Here is a 21,182-nt window from a genome sequence, read left to right on the forward strand (position 1 = left end):
ACGTGGGATCCTCCCGGACCGGGGCGCGAACCCGGTTCCCCTGCATCGGCAGGCGGACGCTCAACCACTGCGCCACCAGGGAAGCCCTTAAATTGTATCTTTAAAGTTTTCTTATGTATATCTATTGGAGATCATAGTGAACTCCCAAACATAGTAGGTGGGAAAAGATTCAATAAACTACTCAACATTAGAATATATAATGTAAGATACATATTAAAAAAAATAATACAGATGTATGTTTCTCTGTGTTCCTTATAAAGCAAGCTTGGTTCCTGAGTCTTGAAAGTACTATTTCTTCTTTCAGTAAAAAGATCCTTAGTATAATGTGTATACTTTTAAACTTTCTTTCTATGTCTTGGTTCTGTATCAGCAAATGAAATAATTTGGAGAGGCTACCCTGAATTTACTGTACTTGGAGATAGGAGGGAAGGGGGAGTTCTCTTGTGTGGTTTATTCCTTTGCTCTGCCTGTGGTATACCCACATGCCCGAAATTCCCTAATGAACTGACACTGATTTCAAAGGTCCTCTAGAACACTGGCAAGCTTTTTCAAATGAAGGACCAGGTAGTGAATGTATCTGGCTTCCTGGGCCAGGTGGTCTCTGTGGCAGCCGCTCAGCTCTGCCACTGCAGTGCAGGGGCCTCCTGGGACACCCTGTGGAGGGGTGGGCGAGGGGTTCTGGTACCACTTCATTGACAGAAACAAGCGCGGGCTGCATTTGGCCTCTTGTCCGTGGTCTGACGACCCCTGTTCTGCTCGTCACACACACGCTCCGCGACGTTTTTATCTTGGCCACTCTGAGACAAACGAGGCTTTGGGCCTAAGTTCTAAAGGCCCTTAGGTGTCTGGCTTTCATGAGGGAAGGGAAGTTTGGGGAAGGTCAGGTTGTCTGAATCAGTGTTTGTGCACGTAGAGTAAGCAAAATAATCTCTCCAGCTGTGTTTACCTGGAAGAGTAAGTCAAAGGAGCGTGAATTGTAAACCTTTACCCTGTGAGTGCTTTGCAAGTAAGTTGGTAATTGGTGTAGCATTTATTCACGGCTTCATTTATGTGTTTGTGTACGAAGTATATGTGGAGCTGACCTGGCTCCCTAGAGGGCGTGCTTTGGGGTGTGCCATTCCCTGTGAGACGGCAGGTCCTGTCTCCTCTCCCCTCCAAGGATGCTGTACGTGATTTTGGAGATACTCTGCTGTCAGTGCAGCGTAGCCTGACTAATTGAAGATTTTCATTCTCTTTGAATGGAGGACTGTTGTTTCTACAGTTTGTTGTAGAAATGAGTCATGAAGACAGTAATGAGATGATAAAAATAACAGCAGGTAATGTGTATTATCTGTTCCTTAAGTACCAAGTACCATTCTAAGTGCTGTACCCACAGTCCTAGAGGATATATATATATATATATATATATATATAAAAATTTTTTTTTTAAATTTTATTTTATTTTTTTATTTTTGGCTGCATTGGGTCTTCTCTGCTGCACACGGGCTTTCTCTAGTTGCGACGAGCGGGGGCCACTCTTCGTTGCGGTGCGCGGGCCTCTCATTGCAGTGGCTTCTCTTGTTGCGGAGCACGGGCTCCAGGCACGCGGGCTTCGGTCGTTGTGGCACGTGGGCTTCAGTAGCTGTGGCTCGCGCGCTCTAGAGTGCAGGCTCGGTAGTTGTGGCGCACGGGCTCAGTTGCTCCGCGGCATGTGGGATCCTCCCGGACCACGGCTCGAACCCGCGTCCCCTGCATCGGCAGGCGGACTCCCCAACCACTGCGCCACTGGGGAAGCCCCCTAGAGGCAATATTGATGTCCACATTGCCCAGATGGGAAAACAGGGTTAGACAATCCATAACTTCAGCTAGGCCAGTCTTTTTGTTTAGTTCTGATTTAGCTATGATGATGTAAAAACTGATTTATTCTAGTGTTTCTTCCCAGGGGTAAGCTGTGCCAATGAATTACAGCCTAGCAACTTGGCCCCAGATACAAAAGTTGAAGCAGCACTTTTATTTCCATCATTTATTTATTTTTTCCAGATTAGAATTTAGGGAGTGCTGTTAGCATGGTTACGTGTACTATAGCATTTTTATCAGAAAGCACAGCTACCTGTTCATTAATGAGACTTGCCTGTGGTATGGGTGATGGAGATGGGCAGGAGAGGAAGCGTGTCCCTCAGGGTCAGTCAAGGTACACACTTTAAATTACCTTCAGAGCTAGTGTAGTTGTCTGCATTTTAGAAGATTTGATTGATTTGTGGCAATGTCTAGGGTCCTAATTTTATTTTTAATTATAGGCTCCTTTTCCACATAGTTCAGTTTGCATTGGAAAAAATTAAATGATACCATATTCTACCAGTTTATCACTAGAGCAGTCCTGCTTCATCTTTAAGAGAATTATGGCATACTTGAAGTAGTTTTGCTATCTATAGGTATATAGTCAACATTATTTCAAACTAGTTCTCGGATACTTGAACACTTTGGTATATTAATAATGTTCAGATGGTAGTTTTATGAGAGCTATTATAGGTTGTAAACACAGTTTTTAATCGTGACAAACATTCAAATGGTGGGACAGAAAAATGCTTAAAAATAGTCATCAGGGCTGCCAGTTAATGTATTTTAACATCGGTTAGAAGTGGCATGGGGGAAAGTTTGATGGCTTCTAACACATTTTAGGAGAAGAAATTATTCCGGGAATGACATACTGTTTGACAGAGATAAAATAGTTTTTATCCCAAGTTACTTTATAAGAAATTATTGTTGAAATATATGAAGGCTCACGTTTATACTGCGTACCTGTCACATTCCCTATAAAATGTTTAGAGATTGTTTTTGGTCCTGTGGAGTCTCCTAAAGCTCTACTCAGTGAGAAATCTGTGTATTTACTCTTAACACTGTGCTTTAAATAATGCTTGAATTATTCTGCAATGAGTTTGATACAGTTGGAAGGGAAACCACTTGAAAAGGTAAAGTCTTTGTTTTTTAAAATTTTTTGAAATTCAGTAGCTTAATCCTTGGTTGTACGAGTTTTTGAATGGTATAACTGTACTTGGAGATCAAGAGATTAACGTTTCCTTGGGTTTTCTTCCCAATGGAAGGTTGTGAAGTATTGTTTTAATGAAGTAGTCCTAGCCGTAAGAGTTCAAAATGTATATTATGACAAAGTGTTTTAAGAAAAAGAAGTGTCTGTGATTCATTTGGCAGGTTGTTTTGGATGAGGTATGAGAACAAGATAGGATTCTTTCCTTTGTCCTTGAAGTCCTTTATTCCACGGGAATAATAGTCTGACATTTCAATGACAGCATCCTATGGCACATGATAAACTAGGTGTGCAAACTGTCAGCTCCCACTCCAACGGTGTATTGAAGGGGGGAGTGTTGTTTTTTCTACTCTCAGTCAGCTCCTAGACCTAGACTATCCGTCTAAGAGGGAAGCTGCAGGGCAAGGCTAGGTCACCCTGGTCTCCTAGCAGCTTATCAAAAGAATTATATGGGCAAGTTGGCAAGGTCCCTGCTGTGAATGGAATCGTCTGTCCATCTCGAGATGAAGATAATCCAGCATGCACCTGTAAAGAAAAGCACTGCTGAGGTAAGTGATTGGAATCCGGATGCTAGTTTGGCCAAGCGCTCATGTTGTAGACCAAGTTATCTGTGCTCTCTCTTTTCCCACAAATGATTTTCCGTGCACGTTTTATTTTAGTAAGGGCATGTCAAATAATCTTCCCTCTCGACGTAAGAGTCTAAAAAGCCATTAGATTTTCAGGTTTAAATCAATAAATAATTACAAGTCTAAAGTGGATGAATTTGTAGTTATTACATTTTAGAACTGTTTAACTTTTTTTTTTGTATACAGGTAACTTACATTGTTAGGAAGTATAATTTGGTGTAATTTAGGAGTATAAGGTATCTGTATCTGGGAAATTTTGTTTTGGAAATTTTCTTCAAAGGATAAAAATGATTGCTACTTTTCATGTTACTAACAGACATAGAATTTTAATGAGCTCCCCTAAATCAAGTATGAAAACTGGAAGAGAACACAAGAACCATACTTTTAGGATTAAAATGATAGCCACATAGGAAGTCTCCTTTTGGTAGGTCTCTTGTCTTTCTTTTTTTGGTTTGTTTATTTTTGATTTGCTGTTTTTTTTTTTTTTTTCCCCTTCTCAGGTTCCATTTGTGTGTGCTTGATGTGAAAAGGTGGAATTTGGATTTTCTCTTTCACTATTTTTAAACCTAGATTTTATGTCTAAATCTATAAATAATGTAGCACTATTTTATAATAAAGTGAAAACTTCTGGTTAGTTTATTACTACAGTCTTCCAGATTATACAGAATGGTATTTTTGTTATAAAATATGTCCTTTGCCTATAGAGGTTTGTGGAAACTTAGGGAAGATGCAGCTTTCAGAATCTAGTTAAAGCTGAAGGAGGAAGCTGTTCTCTTTATTTTCTTCTTTACACTGGAAGAATTAATAGCAGTTGTAATTGACTCTAGCCACTCGGTAGCTGTCATCCATGCCTCAAATCAGTCATTTGTTTTTCATACATATATGAGCACATCCGTAAACGTTTGCCTGAAACATTTTAATCATAGACTTTTGAAAAAATATTATTAGCAGTAGGATTTGTATGAATTTATTTACATGAAATGCTATTTTAAAAATGAGCCATAATTTCAGTATCAGAGTACAAAATGTCTAAGTGTAAGATCCTCACCTCTACCTAAAGCTCATCTCTAAATCCTTTATTAGGAAAGATAATCTGTAACCCATTTGTGTATTTAAAAAGATAATGTTATTATAAGTACAGGCAGTCGGAGAGTTGTTTTGTTTTCTTTGCTAACGTGAAGGATTCGTGAATTATTGGTGGAGAAGCTGAAGCCATGGCTGTAAGTGTAATAAACAGTACCCAGACGGAACACTGTCTCTGCTAGACATGTTTCTTGTAACTAGTAAATTACTATGTTCTAGGTGTTTTCGTGCCTATATTTAAAAATATTCACCCTTCTACCTGATATGTCCTTGAAGCTTTACTATTTTGTGTCTAGAAATAGTCTGGTCCTTCTACTCTTTTTGGAATGTTGTCTCAAGCTCAGTTAAACTTCAAAATTTGAGTATGCTGGTGAAGGAAATTAATTTGGTATGTTAAATGAAAGTGTAAAGACCCCATATGCATTTGTTAGAGGTATATGGTCCACTTGCATTAGTAGAAATTATTTATAAATTTAGAGGTCTAATTTTTCTCTGTAATGATTCTTTGTAATATTCCCTAAGTGGAAGCAGATATACTTGTTCAGATCTGCATTACAAGGGAAAAGACTTTCTTTCCTAGAATAAGGTGGCTTATTTAAGATCTTCAGAAAGACCCCTAAAAAGTACCTTTCAGTTAGAGGACAGTTGGTTTGGTTTATTCATTAAAGGCAAAAGGGTTTGTTTTGTTCTTTTTTTTACCGTTTGAGTTTTGCTTTTTGTTTGGCACTTGGGGAAAAAATCAAGTATTTTGTAACATGAAGCTACAGTTATTTATAGTTGTCCAATTTAGTAAAACAAGAACCATCATATTGATGCCATGGGCACATATTTTTTCTGTAGCTGTTTCTGTGCAGGTTTCTCTTCTAGTCCTGGGGTTCTTGTGATTAACGTATTTAATTTGGCAAGTTTGGGTTCATATTCAAAGTTGGTAGGTGGAACAGCTGACAAAACAATTTTGTTTCTTATGTTTTTTGCCTACTTAGTAAATCTTTTTTGAGGCCTGTAGTAGGTGATGGAGATACAATTAAAATTCAGAGGAAGTGTTCAAAGAGATACCAGGAAAACCAGGAGAATATTCCAAAGGGAAGTTTGTGTTAAGGAAAATATTCGAAGCTCCTGTTGACAGGTGATAAAGTTAGAAGGGTAGTTGTTCAGTGTTTTCAGTTTATGCGGCTGTTGAAGTATACACACACACATACACACACATAGACACACACACACATAGACACACACACGCATATAAAAGGAATACTGAGATATTTTACATTTTCATACTGAATATTTGAGATCTTGTGTGATTTTTATCCTTTCAGCACATCTCAGTGTGGGGCTCGTATCCGCATGTGGCAAGTGGCTACCATCTCGGATAGTGTGGTTTGATTGTCCTGTCTCACCTTTCAGATCACGGCTTAACCGTTTCTCAGGGAGCCTTTCTCTCACTCCCCTGGGCTGTCCGTTTCCTTGCATCCTCAGTCTTATTTATGGAGCACACAAACGGTGCTCCACAAACAGTATTTGGAGTGACTTGTCCTAATCACTAGTGTCAGGTCACTTGGCTAGAGTCACACATTTGATTTTAGAATCAGACACTGAATTCTTTCTAATTCATTTTGCTGGGATGAGAGTATATAAAAATATCACGAATATGAGAAGTGGTTTTAATTGTAAGTTGTTTACTTGTAATGGTGTTTTCCTAGATAATAGTTCTGTGAGCTATCATGTATTTTTAACTAGTAGGAAACTTTTAAACTATAAGCATATTTTTATAAAAATTTTATTTATTTATTTATTTTTGGCTGTGTTGGGTCTTCGTTTCTGTGCGAGGGCTTTCTCTAGTTGCGGCGAGGGGGGGCCACTTCTTCATCGCGGTGCGCGGGCCTCTCACTGTCGCAGCCTCTCTTGTTGCAGAGCACAGGCTCCAGACGCGCAGGCTCAGTAGTTGTGGCTCATGGGCCTAGCCGCTCTGCGGCAGGTGGGATCTTCCCAGACCAGGGCTCGAACCCATGTCCCCTGCTTTGGCAGGCAGATTCTCAACCACTGCGCCACCAGGGAAGCCCTAAACTATAAGCATCTTTTTAAGTTGATTTAACAGACTTAACGGTAAAAGAGGTTTAGTAATTCAGATTTTTAAATTTAAATTCCCTGCTCACGTTCATCCTGAAAATTTTAAGACTGGCTTAAATTATTATAAAATTAAGTTATTTAAAATGAATTTTTATAAGAATGAGAATTTTTAGATTGAAAATACTGTTTTTTTTTCTTTTTAAAGGATGCTTACTGTGATGAGCATCCTTGATGAGGTGATTAAACCACGTGATCCTCATTATTTAGTTATTTGAAAGCCATATTTTAGACAATCCTAGGTTGTGTTGAGTGTAAGAGAGAAATTAAACATCGTCCATTACATAGGTAGGTTTACACTTTTGTGTGTATTATGCAAGTAGGAAGAATGAGATCCTCTTAAGGAGTCGGGTAGGATTTCATTGTGTAGCTCATATTTGAACTGTGTCTCCAAGTGATGCTAGGCGTTTATCAAGAAGAGAAGGAGGGGCCTTTCAGTAGAGGAACAGCACAGACACAGATACAGGAGACACTTTGTAATATTTCCCCGAAGTGATGAGAAGCCAATAATTCAACCTGTGGCTGCAGCGCAGTGTGTGTGGGATAGGGGGCAGAGCCAGGGAGTGAGTCTAGAAGGGGGGACCTCCAGGTAGAACCGCAAGGAGCCCCACATGGCCCTCTAAGGGGCGTGGACCTGTGCTGAGCAGCCATGCGGGAAGCGGTGGAGGGAGGGGGAGAGCCAGAAAGCGTGAGCACCGGGGCGCAGGTGGCGCGGAGCCGGCCCTGTGTGGAGCCCCGTGTGGAGAGGAGGGTGCCGGCTCTACACTGTCCCTCATGCCCCCAGCCCCCCACCACGGGGACGGGAAGTTGAGGACGGCATCACGCTGCGAAACTCTTCTTTAAATATCGATGACCATAGTGTGTCTGTACTTCAGTGAGTTTTAATGGGAACTTACTGCATAATAAGTCTGTTAATTACCAAAGGAAAGGATACGTTTTACAAAATAAAAATGATTATGATTCAGAGTCATTTTTCACTGCATGCCGAAACTTTTAATGTAAATTATTTCATCCTCAAATGTAGCCTGGTTTTGCTGTGTGGTCCAATTAACATCAGTCAACTTAAAAGTGAAAGGATATTTCATGAATTAATTAAAAAAATTACCGTACGTATTTTATTAGTGCATTAGGCTTTTAATTATGTATTTTAGAGACTGTTTTCAGATTTGCCAGAACTTAAGGAATAAAGTAGAAGTCTAAATAGGATAGTTTGTAAAAGCATAAGTCTATATACAATGACCCAACACTGTAACCAGGAACAGGCGGCCTGGATAAGATAAGATGCCTTTGCTTTGAAACCGTCCATCTCTCTTCTTTTGTCGTGTAGGGAGATCACGGGGGCCAGAAAACACTTCGTTCTGCTCTCTTTTCCAATCCTGTAACATAGTTCTGCCAAAATCTATTAGGAAAATCCCCCTACTCTTCAGTGGTTGCAAGAGCGTAGGGTAGGGCACCAGTGTCTTTTCCTGACGAGCTTTGCCACTGTTAACTGCAGCAAGGCGCCCACAGTGGAGACCGCGCTTAGCCCTTCCATGTCCTCTGGCCCCTGGCTGCTTTGGGAAAGGGCGGTGGGAGTGAAGCCTTTTCTCTTTTGTTTGACCCTTGGGATTCTCATCCTTATTGTCTGTCCTTTGTGGCATCACAAGATTGGTGGGATGGCTTTTCACTATATTCACCTTTTAAGCCTTAAGTAAGGTTTCAGTGTGGCCAAAGAAAGGTTAATGTTTTGAAAAAATGTACACTGCATCACTGATAATAAAACAATATATTTGATCAGTGTTAAACTTGATAAATCTGATATTTCAATCAAATTTTATAATTTATCCTTATAATTAATTTGGTAACTTCACTATTTCAAGAAGCTGGACTATGTTAATTTGTTTAGATCTGATCTTTTGCTTAATGAGCTAAAATACTGTCTGTTTTCCGTATAGATTCGAGTTCTGTGAGCCTGCGTTTGTGGTTGGTAATTGTCTCCAGATAGCGTCCGACAGCCATCAGTATGATCGGGTCTACTGTGGGGCTGGAGTGCAGAAGGACCATGAACACTACATGAAGATACTGCTGAAAGTTGGGGGCATCCTGGTCATGCCCGTAGAAGATCAGGTAGCCTCCACTGTCCTCTCACTTGATGTGGGAAACGCACTTAGTGTAAGACGGGGAGCGCGACCTCAGTGAAAGGTACACTGTAAGCTTTAAGGAAGAAATAAATACCCTTCACAGATCTGCCTATAGAGGAAAACACTGAAACGGGCTCTCGGCTGTTAACCGGGGCAGGTGCGGAGAAGCCCCGTTAACCCGGGTCATAACCCGGGTCAGGAGAGCCGCGCTGAGCCGCCGCGCTGCTCCCCCTTTGGTGTCCTCGCCGGGGTGAGGGGAGGGAGTTCCGCTGAATGTGGTAACTGCTTCTAGCTGAACATATGACAAGGAAATCCTGTTTGGGGTTTGGTTTGAGCTGCTGAACTCCATCCAGAAAATTTTTGGATCTTCTTTTAGTATACATAGGCACATTTGAAAGTATTTTTCACCTATTGTCTGCCTTTGGTTTGGAATTATTAGGTATAATAAGTGTATGAAATACTAATGTATTCAGAAAATGGGTGGCTCTTTTACTTTGAAATTTTATAAATATACATTTCAAAAAATATCTTTTATATTCATATTAACCTACATCTGAGTTGTTTAAAACACCTTGTGGTTTCTAAGTAGAAGCTAGATTGTCCAAGATGACTGGGACGTAGTGTGGTCGTTTTCTTGGAGTTTGTGTATCTGAGGGGCCCCTAAGTTCACACATGTGATTTGCAGGTCAGAGTATTTCACCATCACCAAGTACTGTGTTTGTCCGTTATTAAAAAGACAGAATATAAAGCATTCATTAAAACACATTCTTGGAAAAATGTTGTTACTTGAATGCTTCCGGAGTTGAGACTCCCAGATTAATCGTCTTTTTCTGTTTTCCTTTAAAGAGATGTTTTTAAGCATTTAAAATATGGTTTCCCATTGGTAGTTTATTGAATATTTATTATATACTATTGTACTAATGTAAAATATAATAGGCTGGTTTCTATAATATAAATTGAAGATACTAATTCATCTTCCTTCAGTCATGTACTGAGCTAATATTTTTTCTCAAGAACTGATGGTGGGTATTTGCTGAGTGGGTAAAACTTCTAAATCCCCTTGTGACTAATTACATTTATCTATGAAACGTCAAGTTGGGATTAGAATTAGAATCTGTGTTTTATAACCACCATGGAAGATCATGAAGTTGATTCGTTGGTACAGTAATGAAAACGTGTTTTTACTGATACAACACTTTAACCAAACAACTGAACCTGTGTGAGACGTGTGTTTTGGGGGCCAGTGGCAGGTGTGGGTTGGAAGAGCACCCCTAGAAGCCCTCAGACCCCAGATACAACCTGCAGAGTCATGCCCTTTGTGCTCAGGTGTCTGTCTTGAACAGCAAGTATTTGTGATTCCTCCTGTATCATTTTATGGTAAATATTTAAGCGAAAGTAATTTGGTTGCATTCAGATACAAGTGATTATATAACAATCACTGCTGTTATTCTGTTAAAATTGTGACTGTAAGGTGATCACACTTCCAAGATTAAGCCGTTCTATTTCTTTTCTCCCTCTAAATAGTTAACACAAATTATGCGAACTGGACAAAACACTTGGGAAAGTAAAAACATCCTTGCTGTGTCATTTGCCCCACTTGTGCAGCCGAGCAAGAATGACAATGGCAAACCAGATTCTGTGGGCCTCCGTAAGTAATCGCTGGGCCTTTCTGACTGGACTGTGGCTTATGTTGTTCAGCAGCTGTGCTTGGGATTAATGGACTGTGTTAATTATGAAGAGTTAAGTAAACGATGCAGCAATACATTCCATGGATTGATTTGTTTTTTTGTTGTTTTTTTTTTGGATAAAGCTCCTACCTTGCACCAGACCCTGTTAGCTGCCTTCATGGAGGCATGAAAAGAAGGGGCAGCTCAAACGAAAAGATGGATTTATTACTTCCAGTTGTGAATTTATTAATTCTGGTAAACTGGTCGGCATCATCTTCCATACAGAGGGACAGCAAACACAAAAGCCCTTCTTGGGCTGAAGGAGCTTGCTTGTTCCACGACCAGCAACAACCTTCAGGGTCGCTGAAGCTTCTCGGCTGGGCCGCAGGGGAGAGCTGATGGGGACTTTCCTCGTCCTCAAGGAGGGAGTCAGTGTTGATGGGGGTGGAGTTGTTTGAAGGTAGGAAAATGGTGGAGGAAAAAAGAGGGCTCTCAAGTTTTACCCTGAGCCCCTCACTGAGTGATGGTACCATTTATTGCTGTTGAGGACTGAGGGTGAATAGCTTGGAAAGCGGTGTAGCAAGATCAGAGACTTTTATTTTGGCTGTGCTTGAGTTTCCTGTTAGGTAGGCGTATGGGTGTCACCCTGCTGCAAGAGCTATGAGGATGGGTGAGGAGATTCAGGGGAGGCGCTGGGACTGGGCCTGTGATCCATCAGATCAGAGCTGGACCACAGGCAGGGGCAGGGCCGAGAAGTGGGAGGACAGCAGTGTGTGGTGTGCGAAACCAGACTTTGGAGAAGGCGGGAGCGCTGAGCTCCCCGAGGGCTGCTGAGACCCCGAGGAAGAGCGGGGAGTGTGGCAGTGGTTGGCCCAGCGTGTATCATGGCTTTGGAAACCAATAAGTAAAGTTCTGTGCCAGAAATGAGCTTTAGAACTTCACCATAGTAGACTTCTTGGTTTAATTTGCTTTTTAAATGAATTTATTTCATAGGAACCTGGGAGAGATTTCATTTTATTTTCAGGGTTATTTTACCCTCTTGCAACCCATGTGGTTTTGTGGCCTTTTGGGGTGTTTTTTTTTGTTTTGTTTTTTTTTAAAATTAATTAATTAATTAATTAATTATTATTATTATTTTTTGCGGTACGCGGGTCTCTCACCGTTGTGGCCTCTCCCGTTGCGGAGCACGGGCTCCGGACGCGCAGGCTCAGCGGCCACGGCTCACGGGCCCAGCCGCTCCGCGGCACGTGGGATCTTCCCGGACCGGGGCACGAACCCGCGTCCCCTGCATTGGCAGGCGGACTCTCAACCACTGCGCCACCAGGGGAGCCCTAAATTTATTGATTTTATTTATTTACTTTTGGCTGCGTTGGGTCTTTGTTGGCTGCGCACGGGCTTTCTCTAGTTGTGGTGAGCGGGGCTACTCTTCCATGCGGTGCGCGGGCTTCTCATTGCGGTGGCTTCTCTTTGTTGCAGAGCACGGGCTCTAGGCGCGTGGGCTTTAGTAGTTGTAGCATGAGGGCTTAGTAGTTGTGGCATGCAGGCTCTAGAGCGCAGGCTCAGTAGTTGCAGGCACGGGCTTAGTTGTTCCACGGCATGTGGGATCTTCCTGGTCCAGGGCTTGAACCCATGACCTCTGCATTGGCAGGCGGATTCTTAACCACTGTGCCACCAGGGAAGCCCTGGGGTGGTTTTGAGAATTAAATGAAGTAGTGTTTATAAAGTGCTTAGCAAGTAATAATGGCTTAGTAAAGAATAGTATTGGGATTTTGGGAAGGTCAGTAAATTACACCCGTTTCCCCTGCTCAAGTTCTTCCCAGTGGAGAGGTGGACTTGGGGACCCAGATAGCTAGGAATTGAAATGGAATAGGATGCGTGGAGAATAAGAACACGTTTGCTTTTCTGTTAAAGTAAGTTAATTAAAATAGGTTTCTGTGTAGAGAACATTATTTCATTAATTATAGGGAATAAAAACGTCAAGAATGTTAGCACAAAAAAGCCTAAAAAATACATGTGCAAATCCTTTGCCAAATGTATTTTGTAGCTATGAAATTGCTCATATAACAGTTACTAAAATGTATTTATAACTTTTCTTCAGGTTCATCACAAATTTTTATTCAACTTAGAGTCATATTTCTTTCTCTTTCTTTGGTATAAGACATTCTAAACATAAATTTCATAGCAGGCCCTTTAGAAGGGGTGAAGGAAAAACTCTACACCGACTAAAGGAAAACTGTTTCCTTTATACACCACCTACCGAATCCTCCTGTCCTCCAGACCTGTGGGTCCTCCCTGAGCGATCCTGCAGTGCTCTGCGGACCCCAGCGAGCTGTACTGTGGTCTGGTGCGGTTCCGGCGCTCGCCGGTGCTAGCACAGACCCCGCAGCCTACAGGCTCTGTCCTCCTCCAGCTTCTCACAGGCTGCTTATGAATCAGGCCCCCATGACCCCTCCTAGAGTTCGATAATTTGCTGGAGCGGCTCCCAGAATGCAGGAGAGCAGATTACTCGTTAGATTAACTGGGGAACAGCCGCATGTTTTAATTGATTTGATTCACGCACTACTTCTCTAAAGTAGAGCGGGGAGGCTTTGTTATTCTCATTTCGGGGGTGAGTAAATTCACTCAGAGGATTAAGCTCACACAGTAGTAAGTATAGAGCCAAAATGAGTTCAAGTCCATTTTTTTTTAAACCAAAGCATAATGGACAGAAATAAAAAAGTAGAAAGAAAGTGATATGGTGATTTGGGGACCAGATCTCTCACAGTTTCTGATATAATAGGGTCAGTGGATGAGCATGGTTCCATCCATTGCTCTCCTTCAAAAAGGCATCCTTCTTTGCACAGGTGGGTGAACAGGAAAAAATGGATGTTTGCCCGACCTCGTTGCTAAGCGGCACTGCAGCCGCGGTGCGTCTCCTGTGAGGTACAACATGACCTTTCCACTGAGAAGGCTCGCATCATCTTTTCCATTGAAATTCACATTATCGCAAAAGTCAGCCCTTCCAGCATCCCTGTCTCGAGTCGTGTATGATCACTCCTTTCTTTGAAGACTGGTAGCCAGACCTCGTGACCTCTGTAGCCATGTGCTTTACTTCATATAACTCATTTAAATCCACAGCAAGGCTGTGAAGCAGACGCTTTCATCGTCTGCATGTAACGGATGGGAGTGATGCCCAGGGCGAGGCGTGTGGGGAGGACGCGGACCTCCACGCCCTCTGCACGCACCACCCTCCCAGCACCTCCAGCTGTTCACCAGCCCAGAAGCTCTCCGAGCCCGTTCCATTAGGGGCTTTTGTGGAGGTTCGATTGATTAAATCATGTACTCTCGGTGATTAGCTCAGCCTCTAGCCCCTTTCCCGTCGCTGGAGGGGTAGCCTGAAAGTTCCATTTCTCTCATCCCATGGTTGGTGCCCCCGACAAGCAGCCTAGCACCTTGAAGGGCTGACTGAGAGTCACCCCCGTAACATCGACTCACGTGTGGTTGAAAGGAGCTTCTTGTGAACGCTAAAAGGCACTGCTTTTCACTTTGATGCTCTCATCACTTAGGAAATTCCACGTGTTTTAGGAGCTCTGTGTCAGGAAGGGGAAGCCAAATGTACATTTCTTCTTCTAGATCTCAGCATCACAGAGGTCAGGAGATCTCACGAACTGGGGAACCGCACCACACCGAGCCATACGAAGTTGCCGTTCTGTAGGTTAAAAATGGGGTTTGACCTAAATCCAGTGCCCTTTTCAGTCTTCCTTGACAAATAAAAATGAAAGTGCTGACTGCTAGGTTCCTATAAAATCTACATAGAGACCACCTTAGGGGAAACAAACAGAGCTGACGTGTGTGTGTGTGTGTGTGTGTGCGCGCGTGTGTGTGTTAGAGATAACCTCCATTGTAGTTTGGGCCTGAAAGCTTCAACTCACGGTAGAGTTTTATAGCAGTCAGGACTAGTGTTGTCTGGTCCATTGACTCCAAGCATTAGGAACAAGGAGGGTTGAAGTACAGAAAACACTGGGAGTTTTGAATAAGTAGGGCTGAGAATTGTCTAAAAGTTTTCGTATTATCAGAAAAACGTTTAAATGAGGCTCTTGTGGGTGCTGCTTTAGGACCTGTGAGTGTTAGAAGCGACTGAATGAAGCCGGGTCTGAATCCTTTTCCACTCCGGGTCTGGTTGGTGCTTTTGCAGTCGGGCTGCCCTGGCAGTCATGGCGGTGGTCATGTCCCTGGAGCAGCAGGCGGTGCCGGCAGAGGAGGGGGACAGTGAAGGTGTTGGGAGAGCACGCGGGGTGTGGGCGGGTCCCACCCACAGGGACGCGAGAAGACGAAGTTATTCCGTCTCTTCTTTGTAGCTTCTGAAGCTCTTCCCCGGTGGTTCTCTACCCTGCTTCCTGCAGTGGTCCCTTGACCTCCGGCCTGCCTCCCGCCGGCGCCCCCCGTGGGGCAGCCTGGCCCTGCCCTGAGCCCGGCGCTGACGGGACTGCCGCGGCTGCAAAGGGCCGGCACGTCGCGTGGCCTCTGGGGCCCCGGCACCTTGCCGGCCCCTCCCCGCTTGCCTCGCCCGGCACTGACGGGCTGCCACGTGTGAAACGCCCCCGGGGTGGCGGGAGCGCCCAGACCTCCATTTGGGACACACAGCAGGAGCAAAGCAAATCTCTGTCTTCTCCTCCCCGCACTGTTCTCTCTGTCACGGCGGTAATCAGCCTTAGCATCTGCCTCGCCGCTGGGGCCAGAGACTCTGCGCGTCCCGTCCCCATCCATCCTGTCTTCGGAGCAGAGCTCAGGCGTGTCCCCTCTCTGCGCCCCGGCGTGGTCCTGTCTCACGCAGGCCCCTGGCACGTCCGGCGGCCCCCCGCCCCTTCCCCTGCCAGCCGCCACCCCACAGAGGGGCCGGCCGTCCTCTTCATCCGTCACGACCCTGCCTCCCCACAACCCTGCAGTTGCTGATGGCCGCGGCCTTCCAGAGCACGACGAGGCCCCTCCCCGCGCCCTCCTGCTCCTCCGTCACCCGCGCGGGCTGCCCACCTGCCTCCGCCCAAGGCACTCCGGGCTGGCCTCCTCCCACGCGGATCCAAGCGCAGTCCTGACGTCCTCAGGGATGCCACAAGGGCCACCCAGTCGGGAGCAGCCTGGCCCCCATGTTACTTGCTACGTCGCTGGTGGTTTGTTCCGTACTTTTCTATCTGCCGCTCCCCAGACGTGCACGCGCTGTAAGAGCAGGGGCGCTCTCAGTCTCAGTCTGTCGCGTGCGCACACAGCTGGCTGCTGGCAGAGTTGTTACAGGTTGTTCCAGTTTCCCCGCATGGCTGGGGGCGGGTGCAGACGGCAGGGTAGACGTGAATTCCTTTCCATTTTGGGTTTCGGTAGAGAGTCTGAAGGAAGAGGTTTTGTAGCAGGCCAGGAAGTATGTGCTAAGGGCTCTTTGAATTGGTCTGAAATGCCTCCTGCCTGGAGTTTTATGAAAAACCACATCTCCCGCTGCACGACGTGCCCGCCTTGTGACTGGGCAGAGCCCCGGGCACTAGGGCGGGAGGCGAGCGCACGGGACAGGACACATGCCTGCAGGCCCTGTGCGGGGAGGATGAGGAAGGGCCCCAGGCTCCCTTCCTACCTCCCACCCCCAAGAGCTCACAGTTGAGGGCAAAGACTGAACACATACACATTCGCATAACTGACATGATAACAGGAAGGTTTGGAAGGAGGTAGCTGAGAAAAAGTGCTAAAAGTAAGGGAAAAGTGATGAAGGCTTCCTCGTGCTGTTGAACTGAGGAGGGCTGTGCTTTGTTTTGTTAGGTATTTGAGAAGAATCCTGGATAGGGTTTTATTCCCACAGGGGTGGAAACTAGGAAAAACGAATTTCAGGTGGGGACCTGAGGGTTTTCTTTGTCTGGGTGCAGAGCACTGGAGGAGGCCCCCAAGAGGGGCGTGTGGCTCTAGGTCTTAACATCTGCGCGTCGGTGGGGGGCCGGAGTGAAGCAGACCGGGCCTGCTCCGACTCTGCCTGTGTGCTGGATCGAGGTGGGCGTCAGCCACCTAGAGCCGTGGTGTTGGGGGCTGTTAAAGTGTCGCCGCGTGACTTCTGCTGGCCCTTCACCTGTGAACCACTTCTGCCTGTTGATTTCCAGAAAGACGGAAACTGCGTGTGCACGCGGGTAGTAGTTCAGAGCTCAGACCGAGGCACGCTGTTCAAACAGTGCTTTCACTTGAGGTTTTTACATAGGTCCTTCACATGCTTTTCAACATCAGAAAGTACAGAAAATGTGTAGGGTAAAATCTCTTCTGTGCTTGTCTCCTAACTACTTAATTCACGTGTGCTCCAGCTGTTGTCAGTTGTTGATCCTTGCCGAGAGGGTTTGTGCTCGCACCTGGCGCGCGCACACGTCTGTCCACACAAACCCCGGTGCCGTGCGCCGCCCTCGGTACTGCGGTGGGTCTGGCACGTAGTAAGCGCCCTTCCTAAAGTCTGTGTTAGATGAAAGTCAGAGTTTTTTATGTCTCTGTCTTCTAATATTCACTGAGAAGTGAACAAACAGTATATAACGTTTTACTTCTTGTGTTTTCCGTGTGTTTTTAGCCCCCTGTGCTGTCAGGAATCTGCAGGACTTGGCCCGTATTTACATCCGACGCGCGCTTAGAAATTTCATAAACGAGGAGGCGCAGGCCAAGGGGATTCCCCAGAGGGCTCCGCCCAAAAGGAAAAGGAAGCGGGTCAAGCAGAGGATTAACACGTACGTCTTTGTGGGCAATCAGCTCATCCCTCAGCCTCTAGACAGCGAGGAGGAGGAGAAGATGGAAGAAGATAAGGAGGGGGAGGAGAGAGAGCTCGGCGAAGGCCGGAAGCAGGAGGAGCCGCCCCAGAACTTGCTGAGGGAGAAGATCATGAAGCTCCCCCTGCCCGAGTCCTTAAAAGCTTACTTGACGTATTTTAGGGACAAATAACTTAGAGCAAGAAGAAAGAATGCCTACTGATAATTCCTTTAGTCTTGAAAATGTAGCATTTGTTAGAAGTTAAAAGAGAATTCTTTCTTTCATCAGAGTGAATTTTTAGTGGGAAAAGTATAACTTGTTTCTGTCTTAGTAATAAAAATGATGTATTCTGTGATTAAAAAGAATCCCTTTTATAAAATATATTTTTCTTTAAATCTTGGAAAAATTGCTGTTTTAACTTGGAGCGACTTCCAGAGTGGAATGTAACAGTAGTCAAGACTGGGTCCTTCAGATCCTCGTCTGGTTCCTTACAGACTAGTAGTGGTGAGGGTTAGATTCAATTTTCCATAAGGTGAAATAATCATGAAGCATATGTAGTCCGATTCGAATTGCAGCCATTTGCATTTCCTCCATGAAACCTTTATCTAACAAGGAAATCAGAAGCTTTGTGTGTTGCAGTCACTATTGCTGAGTTGCTGTAGGTCTGTTCCGGGCAGTGTATGAGTGCAATAACGATGCAGATACGGAGTAATGTAGCTTTAAAAAGCCTCCTTTCAGGGAGTTCAACAGCACTGCTACCCTTGCTCTTGAATCTGTTGCCAAAAGACATGGGGAAAACATCTGCTTCTCTCATAGAGATTTTAGGAGCACGTCAAGTGAATATTAAAGTAAAACGTATATGCTTAATACAACTCTTAGTCTGTGTGGACCCTTTACATTTTCAGTATTTAAAAATGATGAGGTTATCTTACTCTGAAGTTTTAGAAGATAGTATATGTAGGACGGTTTTCCCTGTAGTCCACTGTATAAAGTATTTGCTTTAAGAGAGTCCGTTGTTCTACGCGGCTGTTGATGGCTCATCGGTGAATCGGCCTGAGTGGGCTGGTCACAGGTGCACTTTAGCAAAGGGAACTCCTGGTTCATTGGCAGGTTCATCCTTGACAAGTAGGGCTGCGCCAGCCTGCATTTGCTTTGAAATTCGTCTTTGTAGCATAGGAAGTATTCACAGAAATTATATGTAGTTGACCTTTTCTTTGAAAATTCGGAATCGTAGTGTAATCTTTGGGACCTACATTGGGCTCATTTAATTTCTTCCCATGTTTTTTTGTTCTTGTTTTTTGTGGTGAAGTAACACTGATTTTCATTTTTTTGCTTCATATCACATACTACTGTATTCATTATTTGAATGTCAGTAGTGAAACAGGTGAAATGCCATTATTAGTGTGTTTCTTTTCTTCCTCCTAGGGCCTGAAGAGTCATGCCTTGTTTAAGAAAGTATACAGTGTAGCACATTTACTCTTTAGTGTTCCATGGATTATATATTTTTTAAAAGGAAAAATTTGAGAGTATCACTTACCACCACCAGCATCACTGTTACAACTGTTGAACAAGTATGCTTGAGGAAACGCAGTCAATGTGTAGTGGAAGGATTATTATGTCTCTGCAAAGATTCGACCGTTAGATAAAGAAAATTTCAGCTCTGGTAATTCCACACATCTGAAAACAACTGTTTGAAATAGTCTAAACATGAATTATCCCAGGTAAATTGGGATATTTTAGTAATGTGAAAGGTAATTTCATGGAAGCTGTTTGTTTTTTACCATTGGGCTTGGGCGTTGGGGGTATCTCCACAATTTTTCTTAGGTGATTACTAAGCTGTTATTGGTAAGAAATGCCCCATTCATTTCTATCGAGGAAAAAAAATAGTTTCATACAATTACCATGTTAGAGACGCTCGTTTTATTTTGAAATCAGTGTCCATTTAGAAGTTCAATTTTGAGTTCCTGGTGCCCACATATTTTTATTTAGCCGCCCCCCCACCAGCTTTGTTGTTTTCGGGGCGAGCGTTCAGATAACGTAAACACAACGGTTTCTTAAATCATGGTGTTAACTATTCATGAGGGACGTTTTCGTTAAGGATATATTTGAAGATGGAGTTTTTCATATCAGCTTTCATTCTGTTGGCTTTGGCAAAATGTACAGTAGGTTTTCATAATCATTGCCTATTTTTTGTCATTGAAATGTATCTTTTGTGTTCTTAAATGCATTTATTTCACAGTTGTGACTTTACTATTGACTTTAAATAAAGAAGTAGAAATAAAAAATGAAATTTTAAGCGAAAGCCCTTTTATCTATTAATGGGAGTATATTAGAATGATTAAGAATATTTTGGGTGTTTATTTTTTAATGAATCATGTTATATTTGAGTGTGGATAATTATGCTTTATAGGTGGAGAGGTCGCAAATAAAGATGAAGTAATTGAAAACGATGAGCAGTGTATTCATGGGATTTTACAGTGGGGTAATTATTTGTTCTGCGGAGAGAAAGTAGGCCTAGGGAGGAAGCACGACGACTTCCCCCCTCAGTCAGATCGCTGCTTGGAGATGGCTTGAAATGGCATCCAGAATCCGATAAAGCCCGAGAAACTGCCAGCAACACCGTAACTACCAGGAACATCATTTCAACCTGTGCTGCTTATTGGTCGATACATCTGGTTCTATAGTACTAATAGAGAAAAATGTCATTAAAATAGCATACGTAGTAGTTGAAATACAAAATGTGTAAGTGTTGGTTTCTAGCTGTTGGAGAGGACAAAAGTGAAGCAAAACCTGTTAATTTATGGGAAAACTTGGAAAACTATTTTAAATAAACAGTTGCATATAATTAAGCATCGTTCTCCAGTGGCCTGCCTTTTTTCTCTTTTTAAATTTAGGCAATGTCAGTACACTTATGGATGTATGCTGAATTATGGTATAGAATTGTCTGTATTTGGACATCTCATTTCCTTTTGACTGTTGCCACCTCTGAAGGGTGTAGGGTTTTTAAAAATTTATTTTTATGAACTATTCAAGTTAGATACAAAGGATATTTATAAGATGCGTGGAGAGTCCAAGGAATGACTGAGTGTTCATGGAAGTACATGTGAGTACGAACCATGAGGCTTGACTGCTAGCACTACCGTTACCTGTGTGTGCCCCTCTTCCCCGCGCATCTTAACCCCCCTCTCAGGGTGCCTGTTTGTGACGATCACACCTGGCTCTTTGCCGCGGTTTTACACGTACGCTTGGATCTCCCAAGCGGGATGAGTGGACTCACCCCTGTTCGTTCCTGTGCATCTGCTTTTCACTGCACGTTGTCTTTCTGAGGCTGGTCCCTGTTGTCTGTAGTGATGCTAGATTCCCACATTCCCACTTTTTTGTTCATTATTTCTTCCTGACTCTTAGATCATCTCAATTTTCTTTTGCCTAAAGTACATCTTTTAAAATTTCTTTTGGTGAAAGATGCTGGGTAGCTAACTCTTAGTTTTGTCTGTCTGAAAATAATTTATCTTTGTTCTTGAAAAATCTGACTAATATAATTTTAGGATGACAGTATTTTTCTCTAAAACAGTGGCGTTACTTCTCTACATTGTGGCTTTCATTGTAGCTGTTGAGAAGTCCACTGATAGCCATTTCTTTGAAGGTTATCTTTTATCTGTTTTTACAGTTTTGTCTTGACATTGTTAATACTCTTGGCATTGTTGAGTTTCTGTAGTTTCATATAATGTGCTAGGTGTTAATTTTCTCTTTAACCCTACCTGGTATTTGTTTTATAGGTGTGTGGATTGGCCTCTTTGATCATCTCTGGAAA

The 21,182-nt window shown here is 43.5% G+C and overlaps 1 protein-coding gene across 11 annotated transcripts in view; it reads left to right on the plus strand.

Annotated features, from left to right (window-relative positions):
* Positions 1-19,837, plus strand: part of PCMTD1 (protein-L-isoaspartate (D-aspartate) O-methyltransferase domain containing 1) — a 63,872-nt gene extending 44,035 nt beyond the window's left edge. For 8 of the 11 annotated variants that reach the window (XM_024126982.3, XM_028500687.2, XM_024126983.3 and 5 more), the window contains 3 exons: positions 8,787-8,958; positions 10,497-10,620; positions 17,199-19,837. In XM_024126982.3, coding sequence (XP_023982750.1) covers positions 8,787-8,958; positions 10,497-10,620; positions 17,199-17,563 — 661 coding nt within the window. In that variant the 3' untranslated portion in view covers positions 17,564-19,837. Of the gene's footprint in view, positions 1-8,786; positions 8,959-10,496; positions 10,621-10,782; positions 11,100-14,251; positions 14,485-17,198 lie in introns of those variants that run through there. The other 3 variants (XR_008619513.1, XM_028500688.2, XM_028500689.2) reach the window with 3 other exon arrangements.
* The last annotated feature ends 1,345 nt before the right edge of the window (positions 19,838-21,182 follow it).

Source organism: Physeter macrocephalus, chromosome 15 (genome assembly GCF_002837175.3).
Source record: "Physeter macrocephalus isolate SW-GA chromosome 15, ASM283717v5, whole genome shotgun sequence".
Lineage (NCBI taxonomy): Eukaryota > Metazoa > Chordata > Mammalia > Artiodactyla > Physeteridae > Physeter > Physeter macrocephalus.